The sequence below is a fragment of the Lissotriton helveticus genome, chromosome 5_1 (assembly GCF_964261635.1).
Source record: "Lissotriton helveticus chromosome 5_1, aLisHel1.1, whole genome shotgun sequence".
NCBI classification, from domain to species: Eukaryota; Metazoa; Chordata; class Amphibia; order Caudata; family Salamandridae; genus Lissotriton; species Lissotriton helveticus.
Window position 1 is genome coordinate 664054954 of NC_136065.1, and position 18307 is coordinate 664073260.

General features: G+C 42.5%; 1 protein-coding gene across 1 annotated transcript in view; it reads right to left on the reverse strand.

Annotated features, from left to right (window-relative positions):
- Window positions 1-18307, reverse strand: part of WNT8B (Wnt family member 8B) — a 422033-nt gene that overhangs the window by 125619 nt on the left and 278107 nt on the right. Inside the window, exon 3 of the mRNA XM_078643063.1 lies at window positions 12546-12684. Within this exon, the coding sequence (XP_078499189.1) occupies window positions 12546-12684 (139 nt within the window). The remainder of the gene's footprint in view (window positions 1-12545; window positions 12685-18307) is intronic.

Genomic DNA, 18307 nt, shown 5'->3' on the forward strand with positions numbered 1-18307 from the left:
ACATCATAAGTGCAGGTGGTAGCCTGATGTATGTAAATTATCCCACATGCTTCAATGTTAGTAAGACAGCAACATACAGCTTTTCAGCAAACATTGTTGTGTAACCTGAATGGGACAAGTTCCTTTTCTGGTAAGTGATGTATAGAGTTACTCTCTACCCAGGACCATCACAGGGTGGGCAGACGTGGCGATGCAAAACCTCACCATGTAACCAGAAAGGTCCACAATTTCGGTTTTTGCATGGCTGACTCGAATGTTCATTTTCCATAAGTTTATAAAATGAGTACCATTGAGATGGGTAGTAATTAATAACTAATGGTGGGCCAACATTAATTCAGCTTGCCCTCTGTGCTATATATATATATGACAAATATTAGTTTATTTATACAAAAACGCCTGCATACAAATTGCACATTACATTACGTTTAATGCACACTGAGTAGGCATGGTATTTTCCTTATCAGGATAAAATGCAAATTGGGTTGCAACAAGCAATTGCTGATGTCTCCTCCCCACTGTGTCTTACCACAATATTTAGAAATCTTTGGTATATGTAGAGAATATGAAATGCTTGAGCCTTTTCATTTTGGTTTATGTCTTAGTCACCTTGTGGGCAGTGTGCACCACATCCTACTGAGTCTGGACTGGAGGCATGCATGGTCTACATATTCATACACATACAGCTTGGGGTGCAGGTCCACCTTTCTTTAATTTCACTAATTATGTATTATGGTGCAAAACTTGTCTGAAGTTCCCAAGAACATCTTAAAAACCGAACAAAAGACCTGCAACATAAACAAGACCACACATATCTAAATTCGTGCGGATAGCAAATCTATTTAACTATTTAAATAGAACATTTTGTTGAAATCTTGAGATTAAATTTCGGATGAAGGTTTGGTGAAAATAGCAAATCCCTCATTATCCAGAGTTGGTTGCATATGCTGAATCACTGTTCCAGTGATCCTGACTATATGTTTGTCTGTGCAGCATTGTGTTCCTCTGCTTTGGATACAGCCCCTTCTTTTGGGGAGGAGAAGTGTCCTAGTGGCTGTTAGAAATGGGGGTCTCTAGTCAGCAGTGGTATACACCCCGTCCAAATAGAGACCCTTCCTTCTAGTCAGGATAAGGGAGTTACCCACCCAAGATAATCCCTGCTCGTCCCCTTGGTAGCTATCTCAGACGCAATGTTTAGGTATTTGTACATAACACACAATAAAGCAGTGAAAACACTACAAATGGACACCACACCAGTTTACAAAAAGAAAGTATTTTTATCTAAAACCAAACAAGACCAAAATGATAAAAATCCAACATAGAGAACTCAAAAGATGACTTTTTAAAGGATTCAAGCAATTCTGCCCTTAGAACTCTATGGATGGGATGATTTTACACAGAGTACCTCAGATGCGTCAAAATCAACAAGAAAAACAGCCACAGAGGAGGGAAGCATCTTAAAACACAGGGATGCATTGATTACTGAGTCCTCAGGGAGGCGAAGCATCAGTTTTACCGACCGCAGGAGAAGTGTTGCATCAAATCCAGACTGTAAGGGGAAGCAATGTGCCGAAATCCAAGAAGGTTCTGTCTGCGGGTGATGCAATTGAAAACTTGGCACAAAGGTGAGATGTGTGGAAATCTGGATGCGCTAGAGATTGATGTGGCGACTGCAAACAGGCGCTGCATTCGTTTTTTCAGCTGCGGTCCACGATGCGTTGAATCTTTAAGCCGCACAGATAGGGCCTGAGTCGGAGTCAGTGCAGTGGTCTCAAACTTCGGACATACAGTCCACTGAACTCCGGCTGCATCGGTTTCTTCAGTCGCCAGCTGGCGCTGCGTCATTTTCTTTGCTACGCGAATAAATCATACATTCACCCCCAGTCAAGAGATCTGGGTTAAATCCATCATTCTTTTGCTCACCATGCCGCCCCAGTTAAGACCCAGCCATATGAATGAATGAATGAATGAATACATTCTTCTATAGCGCATGGCTACCCTAAGGCATCCCTGCGCTGTGTGACCAGAGAGCTGGTGGGATCTCAATGGAACAAGAATGTCTTCAATCGCTTCCTAAAGGCCAGATGGTTGGTCTCAAGCCTGATGTTATCCGGGAGTAGGTTCCAAAATTTGGCCGCTTGAAAGGAGAGCTGGCGGCCCCCCATGCGCGCCCGCTTCACCCTAGGAACTACTAGGAGATTACGCTGATTAGATCTCAAAGGTCTAAGAGATTGATGTCGATGGAATAGGGGAGCCAGAATAGTGGGGCCAGTGTTAGAGATCGACTTATGCGTCATTACCATAGTTTTAAACAAGATCCTTTCCTGGATGGGCAGCCAGTGAAGGGACCGAAGTGAGGCTTTCGCCGAGCTGCGTCTGGGAACGTTCATGATTAGCCGGGCAGCACAATTCTGTACTACTTGCAGTATTTGGATTGTGGCTGCGGGGGCCCCGAGATAGACAGCATTCGCATAATCCAACCGTGATAAAATCAACGTCTGGACCAGCAATCGTCTGGCCTCGAAAGGCAACAGAGTCAAAACCTTCCTAAGGATCCGAAGCAGACCATAGCAAGTCGCCGCAACCTTTTTGGCCTGAACTTGGAATTTCAAAGTGGAGTCAAGCCAGACCCCGAGGCTCTTAATCTGGTTCTTAGGGACTGGAGGAGGGCCCAGACTGGTTGGCCACCAAGGGTCAAGATTAATGGGAGTTTAATATCCCAAGAGCATGATGTCAGTTTTGGACCCATTGAGCTTGAGGAAAGAGGCAGTCATCCACTCTAACACCTTGGAGAGGCAGGGTGTCACATTATTCATCTCCAAGTCTGTGGTATTCTTCCTTGACAGGGAGACAACCAACTGCGTATCATTGGCGTAGGTGACCAGATGAATTCCCCAGGGAAGGACCACCTCAGCCAATGGTCTCATGTAGATATTAAACAAGGTTGGACTGAGAAAAGATCCCTGGGGAACGCCGTGACGCAGTGGGAGTTGTTCAGATGACACCTCGTCTTCAAAGACAGAAAAAGATCTCCCAGACAGAAAGGACTGGAGCTACTTCAGAGCCGTTCCGGCTACTCCTGCCTGGCTCAACCGCTGGATCAGGAGGGGATGATTTACCGCGTCGAAGGCCGCGCTGCGGTCAAGTAGGACCACTGCAGCGCAGCCTCCGGCATCTACAATCCTCCTGGTCGCCTCCACCACTGACACAAGGGCAGTCTCCGTCCCTTGTTTGGCTCTAAAACCCGTCTGAGTGGGATGAAGGGCTCCCTTGGACTCTACAAAGGAGGATAGAACCTGATTTACGTGTTTTTCAGCTATTTTACTTATCCCTGGCAACAGCGAAATGGGCCTCTAGTTAGATAGATCCTCAGGGTCAAGGTTAGGCTTTTTTAAAAGCGCCTTGACTCTGGCCAGCTTCCAGGCCGGAGGCACCACGCCTGCAGCCAGGGAAGAGTTTACAACCTGCAATATAACAGGACAGACCGTCCCCGAGACCTGTCTGAGGCCTGAAGGTGGGGCTACGTCCAACGGGGAGCCCGACTTAAGGTTGTCAACAAGTCTCTCAACAGAGGCCAGGTCAAGCAACGGAAAGGCGTCGAGGGTTCCCGAGGGGTCAGTGGCGACGTTAGAGGGCATCATGTCCTCAAAATTGGTTGCGCTAGGGACATGGACCCCTGGCAAAAAAACAGAATAGATGTTCGTAACCTTGGCTGCAAAGAATGAGGCAAGGTCGTTGCAGCGTTTCTTGGGATCAGGAGCTGCACTGCTAGGACAAGGGGGGGTGACCAATGCTTGAAAAATTTAAAACATTTCTCTAGGCTTGTTGGCAGCATCCAGAATTTTCTCCTCAAAATAACCAGATTGCGCAATTTTTAGCTGATCTTTATAGGTTCTAAGCGCTAATCTGTATTAAATTTTTCTAGTAGCTGAGTAATCCTTCCTCCAGTTCCTTTCTGCCCGTTTGCAATGTTGTTTCAGACCTTTTAGTTCCCCGGAATACCAGGGCTTCTTATTCGGGCCCGTTCGATGGCACATTTCTTTCTTGGGCAGAATGGAATCTAGAGTGGTGTCTAACCACTTATTGAAAATTGCGTTGGTTATTACAGGGTTATCATGATAAGCTGGAGGGGACATCTTCAATGCATATGCCCATGCCTCCGGGGAAAGCTTAGACCAAGTCCGGTTCAGTTTACTGGAAAGATTCACTATGTGAATTTGGTCATATGGGGTCCAGACAAAAGAGAGCAGAGCATGGTCAGACCACGGAACAAATAAAGGCTGATCACCTTTAATATTTTCCAAATTGGTAAAAAAATGGTCGATTAGATGCCCTGCAAGATGCGTGGAGCCAGCAACAGTTTGTTTCAGTTGGACTACCCCAAGTGTGTCCAATAGAGCTTGCGCTGAATGGGCCTCAGGGTTGTCAAGGTGAATATTAAAATCACCTAAAATGGTGAAATTAGATTTGCTACTAGTAGAAAGGTTGATCTTGTCCAGGAGGTTGGTACAAAAACTATTATGGGCTCCCGGTGGTCTATAAACCAGGATGACCGAAAAAGTACAGGTAGGGGAAAAAGATATGGAGAACCCTAAGCTCTCACATTCCAATAGGGGGCTATCTGAAACTCTGCACTGGAATGTGTTCTTATAAATAATCGCCAACCCTCCCCCTCGGCCCTTTTGATGGTCACACCTACTAATTAGGAAGCTGTGTGGGAGTGCACGGACTATATCCGGGTCAGACGTTTCCGTTAACCACGTCTCAGTCAAAAAGAGAACATCAGGGTCTCGCTCCTCCAAAAGCATACGGATTTCCACCGCATGCTTTGGAAGGGAGCGACAATTTATCAAAGCCAAAGAATATGATTTGGTTTTACCATTCCGTGGGACACTTAAACTACATAGTGGACACAAGACCCTCACCTCCTCAAGCGGTGTACAGCTGGGGCAGCAAACGGTAGATCTATCTCTCAGGGCCCGCAGCTGATCGCCACTATAACAGACCTTCTCCTGTACAGAGGCTCCCATATCCCCTGTCCCAGAGCCCAGCCTGGCACAGCCTGGCACAGACGGGCTTTCCTTGGGCGCTCCTTCGGAGCGGTAGGGCGCGTCCGCACGCGTGTACGCACGCGCGTAGAAAAACCACCTTAATTTATGCGCAATAGCGCGGCGGGCCGAGCACTTCCTCAAACAACTAGCGCGGCAACCTATACCTCCCCCAATATGGCCGCTGTGACTGATCGGCCCCTCAAGCCCCGGGAACAGATAGCCCTAATCGGCTGTGGGGACAGCAAGATAAGTCCCTAGTGCGGCGCTGGGACCTATGACATAATATCGACAGACAGAAAATCGACATACAAAAATATCGACACACAAATATCGACATCAAAAATATCGGAGTTATATCTTCATAATGGTAAGTACAAAAATATCGAAAATATAATATCGTAGTACAAAAATATCAGAATCAAAAATATAGTTTTTTTAAATGTATTAATATTAATGTAAAAATAATTTTAAAATACATATAATTTTACAAATATTTAATAAAAACATTAAAACATATTTTGAAAATTATAACTAATACATATAAATTTAAAAATAAATTAAAAACTCTACATATAAATTAATATATATACTTACTCCACATATTGCAACAGTAGGAAAAGCGTTGGATAGCGTAGGGGTAAAAATTACTATTCCCACTCCAGAGGGTGCAACAGTAGGGAAAGCGTTGAATAGCGTAGGGGGTTTAAATTACTACTTCCACTCCAGAGGGTGCAACAGTAGGGAAAGCGTTGGATAGCGTAGGGGTTTAAATTACTATTCCCACTCCATAGGTGCAACAGTAGGGATAGCGTAGGAGTAAAAATTACTATTCCCACTCCAGAGGGTGCAACAGTAGAAAAAACGTTGGATAGCGTAGGGGTTTAAATTACTATTCCCACTCCAGAGGGTGCAACAGTAGGGAAAGCGTTGAATAGCGTAGGGGGTTTAAATTACTACTTCCACTCCAGAGGGTGCAACAGTAGGGAAAGCGTTGGATAGCGTAGGGGTTTAAATTACTATTCCCACTCCATAGGGTGCAACAGTAGGGATAGCGTAGGAGTAAAAATTACTATTCCCACTCCAGAGGGTGCAACAGTAGAAAAAACGTTGGATAGCGTAGGGGTTTAAATTACTATTCCCACTCCAGAGGGTGCAACAGTAGTGAAAGCGTTGGATAGCGTAGGGGTAAAAATTACTATTCCCACTCCTGAGGGTGCAACAGTAGGGAAAGCGTTGGATAGCGTGGGGGTAAAAATTACTATTCCCACTCCAGAGGGTGCAACAGTAGGGAAAGCGTTGGATAGCGTAGGGGTAAAAATTACTATTCCCACTCCAAAGGGTGCAACAGTAGGGAAAGCGTTGGATAGCGTAGGGGTAAAAATTACTATTCCCACTCCAGAGGGTGCAACAGTAGGGAAAGCGTTGGATAGCGTAGGGGTACAAATTACTATTCCCACTCCAGAGGGTGCAACAGTAGGGAAAGCGTTGGATTGCGTAGGGGTAAAAATTACTATTCCCACTCCAGAGAGTGCAGCAGTAGGGAAAGCGTTGGATTGCGTAGGGGTAAAAATTACTATTCCCACTCCAGAGGGTGCAACAGTAGGGAAAGCATTGGATAGCGTAGGGGTAAAAATTACTATTCCCACTCCAGAGAGTGCAACAGTAGGGAAAGCGTTGGATAGCGTAGGGGTAAAAATTACTATTCCCACTCCAAAGGGTGCAACAGTAGGGAAAGCGTTGGATAGCGTAGGGGTAAAAATTACTATTCCCACTCCAAAGGGTGCAACAGTAGGGAAAGCGTTGGATAGCGTAGGGGTAAAAATTACTATTCCCACTCCAGAGAGTGCAACAGTAGGGAAAGCGTTGGATAGCGTAGGGGTAAAAATTACTATTCCCACTCCAAAGGGTGCAACAGTAGGGAAAGCGTTGGATAACGTAGTGGTAAAAATTACTATTCCCACTCCAAAGGGTGCAACAGTAGGGAAAGCGTTGGATAGCGTAGGGGTAAAAAATTACTATTCCCACTCCAGAGGGCGCAACAGTAGGGAAAGCGTTGGATAGCGTAGGGGTAAAAATTACTATTCCCACTCCAAAGGGTGCAACAGTAGGGAAAGCGTTGGATAGCATAGGGGTAAAATGTATTACTCCCATTCCAAAGGGTGCAATAGTAGGGAAAGCGTTGGACAGCGTAGGGGTAAAAAGTACTATTCCCACTCCAGACAGTGCAACAGTAGGGAAAGCGTTGGATAGCGTAGGGGTTTAAATTACTATTCCCACTCCAGAGGGTGCAACAGTAGGGAAAGCGTTGGATAGCGTAGGGGTTTAAATTACTATTCCCACTCCAGAGGGTGCAACAGTAGGGAAAGCGTTGGATAGCATGGGGGTAAAAAGTACTTCCCACACTACTCCCCCTTTAACACACAACACACTACACATACAAAAAATACCCAATTAACATAATTTCAAATAATCAATTAATAACAATTAATATTATTAAATTGATGTAAATATAAATGAACTAATTAACACATATTAATTACCAATTAATTAACAATACATACCAATAAAAAATACAATATCTTTAATTAATTACATTTAATTATATCACACCCTATTCCCCTATAAACACACAACCCACTACACATAAATAAATCACATCATTTAATCACTTATTAATTATTAATTACCAATTAATTATTAATTACCAATAACACAAAATTAAATATATTAGCACATTAACTCTAATTAATGTAATTAACTAATTAATATTAATTAATTACCAATTAATTAATTAACAATGACAAAAAATGTACTATATTAGCACATTAACTCTAATTAATTTAATTTACTAATTAATATTATTTAGTTACCAATTAATTAATTAACAATAACAAAAAATTAAATATTTTAGCACATTAACTCTAATTAATTTAATTAACTAATTAATATTATTTAATTACCAATTAATTATTAATTAACAATAACTCAAAATTAAATATATTATCACATTAACTCTAATTAATTTAATTAACTAATTATTATTAATTAATCACCAATTAATTATTAATTAAAAATATTTGCAAAATATATTAATTATTAATTATTAATAAATTACTTCCCACCCTATTCCACTATAAACCCACAACCCGCTCTGATACCAAAACGCAAAATGTAAACAAAATTACTAATTTTCAAACATACATTACAAAACATATTTAACAAACATATAAATAACATAATAAAATACATAACACTAAACAAAATTGCGATATTAGTAAATTTCGATATTAGTAACATACATACCTTAAAAAACGATATTCTGTCTGTCGATATTTTACACATCGATATTCTATACCATCGATACTAAAACTTCGATATTAATGTATATCGATATTTTAATTTCGATATTTTGTCTCACTACCGCGGCGCTGAGATGGAGAGCCTACTCGCTCATACGTGGGGAAATTAGCAAGAGAGTGAGATGGACAGGTTAAATTTTATTAAAAGCAGTACGAAAACAAAGTGATTTTAAAAATATAAGCAGTCAAAGCTGGCTCCCGGCTTTTCGCCTCAGGAGCAATAGAGTGTCTCTAGGTATGACCAGAGCCACACTCCCCGCTCAATTTATGCGCAATAGCGCGGCGGGCCGAGCACTTCCTCAAACAACTAGCGCGGCAACCTATACCTCCACCAATATGGCCGCTGTGACTGATCGGCCCCTCAGGCCCCGGGAACAGATAGCCCTAATCGGCTGTGGGGACATCAAGATAAGTCCCTAGTGCGGCGCTGAGATGGTGAGCCTACTCGCTCATACGTGGGGAAATTAGCAAGAGAGTGAGATGGACAGGTTACATTTTATTAAAAGCAGTACGAAAACAAAATATGAAAATCAGTCTTGACCCTGTGCCTCATGGGAACAGTCCAGACCAAACTGCCAAGGCAGATTCTCCCTGGACTGGAAACAAGCATCCTGGGACCGGTTTCTGGGTATTACCCACCATCAGCCAGGCTAGCTTGAAGCCAGTGGCACAGTGAGCAAGGGGCCCACGCAGCTACGGCCGGTGGTGGGAGTACCTGCCGAGCGGTGACGTGGGGAGGGGGAGGGGCAGGGTGGGGGGTAGTAATGTATGGATTACGAAGTTTAACAGGTAAGTAAACATATAAATAAATAAAACGAATTTCGTTGCGTGCACTGCATCACATTTGGTGATTTAGTGCATGCAACGAAATTTGTTTTATTTATTTATATGTTTACTTACCTGTTAAACTCCGTAATCCATACATTTCTACCCCCCACCCTGCCCCTTCCCCTCCCCACGTCACCGCCCGGCAGGTACTCCCACCACCGGCCACGGCTGGGCCCACGTCTGGGCATACCCATCCCACTTAGGGTGAAAAGTGCTAGGCAAACAAATGATAGATGGAATGCTGAATAAATCACACATTCACCCCCCAGTGAAGAGATCTGGGTTAAATCCATTGTTCTTTTGCACAAATTGCCACCCCAGTTTAGACCCAGCCATATGCACATCAGTATTGACCCTGTGCCTCATGGGAACAGTCCAGACTGAATTGCCAAGCCAGTTCCTCCCTGGACCAGAAACAAGCATCCTGGGACCAGTTTCTGGGTATTACCCTTCATCAGCTCGGGCAGTTCGGGCTAGACTGTTGCCATTGGGCACAGGGTCAAGACTGATTTGCATATGGCTGGGTTCAAACTGGAATGGCATGGTGATCAAAAAAACAATGGATTTAGGCCCAGATCTCTGTACTGGGGTGAATGTATGACATTGGTCTGCATTCTGTCCATCAATTGTTGTTTTTGCGTCGTTTCTTTGAATGGACGGCGCAGTGCTGCGTCAGAAAAACAGGTACTGTCATGGTGATGCGTCAATGTTTTGAGGTCTTTTGCAGCTTTTTGAAGCAGGAACAACCTGCAAGGGCCTGGAGCTGGAATTAGCACCACTTGGTAGGTCAGAACTCCCAGCAGTGGAGTTCAGGGATGCTGCAGGTGAAGTCTTTGATTGCTCAGAGACTTCTTAACAGGAGGCAAGCTCACACAAGCCCTTTGAGAAACTTCACAAGCAGGATATACAGCAAAGTCCAGCCCTTTTTTTCTCCAAATCAGAAGCAGCAACTGCAGGCCAACCCATCAAAACAGCACACAGCAAAGGGGCAGTACTGCTCCTTAGCGCTCTTCAGCTCCTTTCCTTGGCAAAATCTCCTCTTGATCCAGAAGTGTTATTTTGGCCTTTGAAGTAGGCATTCATCAAACGATTCTCTTTGTAGTGCACAAGTTCTTGTCCTGCTTGGTTTTGGCTCCAGACACACTCCAGGGGTGTGGAGGTAGCATTGTAAGAGGCCAGGCACAGCCCTACACAGGTGTATGTGACAACTCCTTCTACCACTCTAGCTCAGGAAAGCCCATAAGCATGGTGATGGGCCATCAGGATATGCAGGGCACACCTCAACTCCCTTTGTATGGCGGTCTAGATTGAATGCCCAAACAGGCCCCTGGCAGTCTAAACCAGATGTTGATTCTACAGACAGGCAGATGCACAGGATGGTTAAACAAAAAAGCCCAATTTCTAAAAGTGGCATTTTCAAACACACATTTTAAAAACCACCTTTAGTAAAATATGTGTTATTAAATTCTGAACCCAGAGAGCCCAAACTCCAAATTTAGAGCTGTTCCCAATTGAAAATTACACTTGTGAAATATTGCAAGGCAGCTCCAATGATAGCTTATGAGAGAGCTAGTCCTTACAATAGTGAAAAACGAAATTGGCAGTATTTCACTATCATGACTATGCCAAAACACACCAGCACATGCCCTACCTTTCACATACACTGCCCCCTGCCATTGGGACTACCTTGGGCCTACCTTAGGGGTGCCTTACATGTAGTAAAAGGGGACGTTTGGGCCTGGCAAGTGAGTGCACTTGCCAGGTCGACATGGCAGTTTAAAACTGCACTCACAGACACTGCATTGGCAGGTCTGAGACAAGTTTACAGGGCTACTCATGGGGGTGGTACAACCAGTGCTGCAGGCCTACAAGTAGCTTTTGATTTATAGGCCCTGGGCACACTTAGTGCACGTTACTATGGACTTACTAGTAAATCAAATATGCCAATCATGGAGAACCAATTAGAATCATAATTTACACAGGGAGCACTTGCACTTTAGCACTGATCAGCCACGGTAAAGTGCCCAAAGTACATAAACCAGCAAAAATGAAGTCCAGCATTACATAAAAAATACAGGAGGCAGAGGCAAAAAGACAGAGGAACCACCGGCAAATATACCAGGTCTAACAGTGGCAAAAGCTGATCATGGGGAATAACGTTAAATCGCTGCCTCAGCTCAACATTCTGTGATTAGGTCCTTGCCATAAAAAACTGCAAAAAAAGAATTAAGGATGGTGTACTTTTAAGGGAGTGAGACTAAGAATATATGATTTGAGCCATTCTTAAAATTCAAAATAGGAAACAATAATGGTTTTGGAAAACAGCGAAATTGGCAACTTGATCAAGAGGACAAAGAAAGCATGTGGCTTTGTGACAATTGACAATTGATACTATTAGGAAGAATCAGAATTAGTGAGAAAGACATTTGCCTAAAAGTATGGTTGTATCGGAAAAGGTGACTTAGGCTCACATCGCCGTCAATATGTAATTGTGGTATGATCATTCTGCACCCAGTATTACTGATGTTGATGGTAGCTATACTTCCAGAATGCAGATTTACTGTGGGATTACAGATAAGACCTAATGCTTCGGATGGAATGGGGACTAACATGCAAAAATCTGTGATAATGCACTGAATTTTGCATTCTAGTCTCAAATTCCACACCCTTTTGCTGGGATAAATTCCACCTGGTTTCACCTGATGGATTTGTCCAGATAGTAATTTCACATATGGTACTCCATGGCTTAAAATATTGTTTTGGGCTACAAGACCTTTACAGTTGGGCCTAAGTGACAATGAAAAGCAGATACTACTTTACCAGCCCCTTCTGTTATGTAGTCTTGTTTATTAAATGTGGTAATTAGCTAAAGTTAGGATTGTTTTAATCTATGGGAATGTCCTAAAATCAATGATCCTCTTAGAGGCTGTACTGATACACCATTCATCACCACAGTCAACTTAAATAAAGAGTTTTCAGGATCATCCCAGCCATCATTGCCACTTCAGCATTTTTAAGTCCTCAATTCTCTATTAAATCAGCAGAGTGAAGCAGATGATGTTGCTAATATAATCATATGTCTAGATGCTATTGTAGAAGAGAAGTTAAAGTTGAGGAAGGTACTAAAGACATTATTTAGAATTTGCTGTTGGGCTACTCCATCAAACGTAACGTATATCCTGTTTGCCATATTACAAGTGCCATAGGTTATAATGCACTTGTAATTCAGAGGATGGTATATCCAACATATTTGTGACTGAGTATTCTGTCCACCAAGCTCTAAATAAAGCCCAAATTAAGTGTCACTTACCGCTACGAAGACCACTGTGACTGGAGAGTTGCAAGGCCCTCTCTGGGCAATTCCACCGGTCCCAGGCAAACTGGTATTTGCACTCCTCAATGCCACTCTGTGCCCCAGCTGCCACACTGCTGGAGTATATCAAATAAGCCTGGAAAGCAAGAACAAAACTACAATGTGACATTATTTCGTAAACTTACATAAGACCAATTCGTCTTCTATCTAGTAAATTTCTGCATCCATCCATGGGTGGAATCGATAAGGATTTTGCTCTGCCAAAGTAAGGGTATGTCGTACATTCCACCTCACTTCAATCTGACAATCCCATGCTCAGTGATTAGTGCTGTGAGAAAGTCCCTGGGCATAATGAATGTGGTTATCCTGTTGGCAAGAATGAAATAAGCTTGCAAAACACATGCCAATTATTTTACATAATTTGTGAACAGTTTATTGGCGAAGTTCTCTGCCAGTGAATCTAAAATGTGGCAGATATAGCCTCAATTTCCCTCCACGGTTCTGAATGGGAGAATTCCACCAAGCCCATGTCTATAGTACTCACTTTCTTGGTCTCAGTGTCAAGTTCAAAACTAAAACTAAACGGTCAACAGAAAAAAATCTTTAATGCAATAAATGACTGCATAAGATACATCCGGGTAATAACATATCAAAAAGAAGCAAGAGAAAATGTTGTTCATAGCTCATACATTATACATGTTAGCTGTCAGGATAGTATAAGTAATTGGCTGAAGATTTTTCCTAATTTGCCATAATGTTATGGTATTTTTCACGTTAGAGTTAGACACTATAAAACAGAAAATGAAGTTCAATAAACTGAATAAGTTTTGTTGAATGGTACAACTTTTGTAGTCAAACTCAAAAGATTGTCTTAATAGCTGGTAAGATACTGATGTGACTTAGACACATCTCACTCTGTGACAGAGGTCTTCAAACTGGGGGGCAGGTCCTCCCAGGGTGCCTTAATTGAGCCCGGAGGTGGGGGTCCCAGGTTCTGATCAAGAGAAGCTTCATGCTGATAAAAGTGCTTTGTTTCAAGTGGAAAAAATTAATTTCAGTAAGTCACTCTGTAATGGGCCATCACTAACACCGTTTGTCATTTATTTATTGACTGGGAGTAGGTGTCAAAAGGGAAGGGACTAAAAAATACTTCTTAAAGGCCTCCCTCCCATCACTACTGATAATCACTCTGTGGATACTTTTGCATTGTATTAAGGCCTGGCTGACCAGAATAGTATGTATGGCAATCATGTATTTGATAGCATTTTTAAAAGGGGTAATAGAACTTAACTGCAATATTTAAATATGGTAGAAATATTTAAACCTTACAAATTTATTAGAATAACTTTTAGACATTCGGGGGGTGCCATGTTTTTAAAAATTTTTTTTTAAAGAGTGCCTGGCTTTAAAAAGTTGGAAGACCACTGCACTATGCTCATTTTGTCGGATCAGATGTGTGTTATGTACATAAAATTGAAATATGTGAAGGCATTGCTTAGGTGGTGTCCTGTAGCTGCCTGAAAACGAAAATTGCACTGCCAATTTGGAATTCCTACAAAGTGTGCAGATCAAAAGGTTTCAGTAATTATGTAGATCAAAAACCATCAGATTTGAAATGCTACATTCAATTTCCGTCCTTGCATAACAATCAGATGATACATCTCGTGTTGGAATTAAACACCATTTAGGGCCTCATTACGATGATGGGCAGAAAAAGCCTCCTACCAGTGGTCAGAAGCTTTCCACCCGACATGGTAGGTTACAGTTGGACCACCATATTTGTTTATTTATTTGAAAAGTTTTATAAGGATGATGCCCTCAGGGGCACCTAAGGTGCCCTTCTAAACATCCTTGCACAGTGTGGCAGGCACTGCATGGTGCCTGCCACACAGTGCAGCAAGGTTTAAAACCCTTAGTTTCTCATTGGAAGCTTGTGTTGCAGGCCTTTTCTACCTGCTGCATAAGCTTCCTTTAAGAAATGGAGGTTTACGACCACACCATGGGTGGTCGCATCAAAATACTGCGGTCGAAACCGCCGACCTGAGGTCAGGTGGTTCCTTTCCGCAACAGAATCTGGCGGACGAAAGTCCGCCCGACATCGTAATAAGGCCCTAAGTCTTCAACAAAGAGCATGTCTTCATCATAATTTACACCTGCGTAAATATACTTTGTGTCCTCTGAACGTCGTCCTTTATTGTTGTTATGTCACCTTTTGAAAGTAAGGGGTTCTGCTATTTTCTGACTTGCTTCACAAATTTAAGGCACAGAAAAAATAAGTGCTTTCTGCACACTGTGTTTTGTTACTACCCACTTACAACAAATTAGGCCTTACATAGATCTCCTTAATAGTGTTTTCTTAGGCTTCATCCTAAACCTAGAGGAGGGGACTTTTTGTTAGTTTTCCTGTGGCAAAAAATGTCACTTACTTTTAACATACTGTGTATCAAGTGTCAGTACATTTTGCCAGCCATCTTATTCACATTTATCTTTGACAGCCTTATTTTATGGTGGTTATTTTGGGAATCTGAGGATCTTTTTAATATACCTGCTATCCCCTTCAATATGCCGCCTCCTCAAAAACGTAAACTGAAAACATAATGGTCGCTCCATGTTTTTCTCTAAAAAATCTAAGAAGCTGTATTTTTTCTGTTTCTAATTTACCCACATAAGAAGGTTTGGCCTTAGATGGGTAGCTCTCAATTTAATTTTCTTCATTTCCTCTGTCTTTCTAATATAACATGGTTTACAGACAAACAACATTTGTGATCTAATTTTTTGAACAGTGACTTTAATCACCTCACAAAATCTGCCTATAACAATAAACATTAATATTTCTTAGACCAAAATTCGTGTTGCAATCAGTGAATTTGACACTTAATAATTCAGCTCATTCTTTATTAGAAGCAAACAAGATATTTAAATACCTGAGAGAATATGTCTTTTCAATTTCTGTTCTACTCAGAGCCTCATTTATAAGGTCCCAGGCGGCACCTTTGCCCTGCCGGAGTGGCACTGTTTTGACGCTCCAGTGGCTCAATGAGCCACTACATATTTATAAGGCCAAGCAAAGCCACTTTGCGTGGCTTTCCATGGCCTTGTAATGTGCCCCTTTCACGCACAGTGCTGCTATTTTGTCCATTTGGGCATTCATTGATAACATGGAGTCCATGGTAATTTCAAGGTTTTTTACTTCCTTTGATGCTTGAGGCAGTGTTCCCAGATCATCAGGCTACGTTGCGAGTGGGTCATAATTTTTCCAATCGCCACACATGAGTATTTCCGTTTTGGAAGCATTCAGTTTGAGATAGCTCCATGTCATCCATTGATCCAAGGCTCTGAGACAACTGAAAATCGGTGTCTTTGGGGCTTTCCAGTTAAAGGAGTATTTGTGTGTCATCTGCATAGTTATAGCATGTGAGGTGAAATTGATTGATCAGTGCTGCTAATGACTTCATGTAAATGTTGAAAAACATTGGTGAGATGATAGAGCCTTGGGATACCCCTGCTTTTGTGAGGTACTGTTTGAATAGGAAAGGAGGGGTATGGATTACATTAGTTTTGTTGTGAAGGTAGGATGTGATCCAGTCGAGAGCAATCCCCTCTATGCCAGATTCATAGAGTCAGTATTTTAGAGTGTCATGGTCAACCGCTTCAAAGGCAGCTGAGAGGTCCAAGAGAAGTAGTGCAGCAACCCCGTTCCGGTCAACTGTGCACTTAAGGTCATCCCAGATGACAACTAGGGAAGATTCTGTGCCTCTTCCTGGATGAAATCTTGTTCGGAAGTCTGAAAGAATGGAACTTTCTTCAATGAATTGTGGCATCTGTGCGAATGCTGCTATTTCTATCAGTTTGCCCAGGAAAGGTACATTTGTAATTAGTCCGTAGTTGCTGGGGTTCAGCGGGTCCGGGTTTGTTTTCTTCAATGTTTTCTTCAGTGATGGGCATATGCATGAGGTGTGGACCGGTACGGCCATTGGGAAGATGGCAAAAATGTATAAGCCCTTAAAATAGATTAACGGGTGCAGGCAAGGGGTCAAAGAAGGCATGAGCAGTCAGCCAAGGCTCAGGGTGGCTAAAGAATGGTAGGAGAATGCCGAGTTTGAGTAACAAGATAGGGACAATACCATGCCCAGATCAGTCGATCCGTATGGGGAAGCCCCTGACCCCAAGCAACAGAGAATATTGTTCACAAGTTCTGCACTCTCATACTAAACCATCTGTATCACTGCACTGAGGTGAGTTGAGAAGCAGTGCCTTAGCACAGTGAATGCATGATAGGAAATTAACTTTGCAATACATTCACCTATAAACAGAGCAATACGACTCATGACTCTGAACCATATAAAAACAGGTGCTTTTTTGTTCATCTAAAGAGTACTCTAGACTGAACATAAAAAGGTTTTTTATTGAAGTGACATGTTTAAAAATCGCCTTGCAGAGCTGATGAAGCATTTAAATTCACAGTGCAGCCAAACTGGTGAATTTACTGAGGTTTTTTGACAGAACCACAGTTATTGATATGCAAATGAGCACAATATTAAATCGTCTGTCCATCAATTAACTGTGAAGTGCAAACAAAAATGAAGGCTGGAATCAAAACACGCTGAAACATTTACAAAGCTATCATGGCCCGCACTCTGGCACACCTTGCAGGCAACTGCACCATCTCTGGTGGTTCTCGACGCCCTCACAGCCAAGACACCATCGGACTGCAGACTAAGAAGTGTAAAAATACATCTATGCCCCCTGCATCTGGAACAATGTTCCTATATTCATCAGGACCACTTCAACACTACGCCAGTTTAAGAAAAAGTTCAAGACTCCCCTCTTTAAAGGCCACTATATCACATCCATTACCCGTTCTCAATCCGATTTCCTCTCCTATTACTCGTTAATTTTATGTTTTTCTTTGCCTTTGTACAGTGCCCCACAACTTTATGACTAGGTTTATGCTGTAGAATTACCAATGTATACATACAGAGCTTGAATTAATATCAGCAACTAGTAAATGACTCCAAGTACATTCAAGTTCATTTTTTGCATTCTGTAGCTCTGCAGGTGGCTTAACAAGAAACAATCTGATTGTGAAGACAAGCAAACGCTGATACACTTAGCTATAGAGCAAAGAAGAATAAAAAAACATTTCTGTACTCTATAGCCAGTGCAAGTGCCATTCCCGGGAGTAGGCCAGTGAACTGGTGACGAGGCAGTACCCACCTTAGACCATTCTCATCCTGCTATCTCCTACTTGCAGAGTACTTCCTTGCCCAGCTGTGGCTTCACCACAGGGATAGCCTGGCATGCACACCATTTGCAGCTTCCCCATTCTGTTCTTAACCCCACCTCAATCTGGAAGTTGCTGGTGAGTGTCAGTTGTGTCCTTTCTGATCCTGAAGCGACAGACCACTGGCAGCGTCACCACAGACTACACCCCTCTCACCCATTTAGCTCAAGCCACGTATGTCCTTTCTTTCTGGACTGCAGTGTCTTGGGAGAACTAAACACGACGAAGTAATTTTGTGGTAGGGTATTGGTAAACACAACCTATGAACCCTTTAAAAAGGGGGTTGGAGTAACAAGAGGAGTGTTTGGGCTGTCTAAGTTTGCATCCTCCTAGCACACAATCTAAATCACAACAGAACAAACTAAACATAAGACATGGGGTCGCGCATGGGGAATACCCTAGTTTGGAGGTCTCAATTCCCTCTGTCACATAAGATAAGGATAGGACCAGAGTAATATAAAGGATTACAGATAAG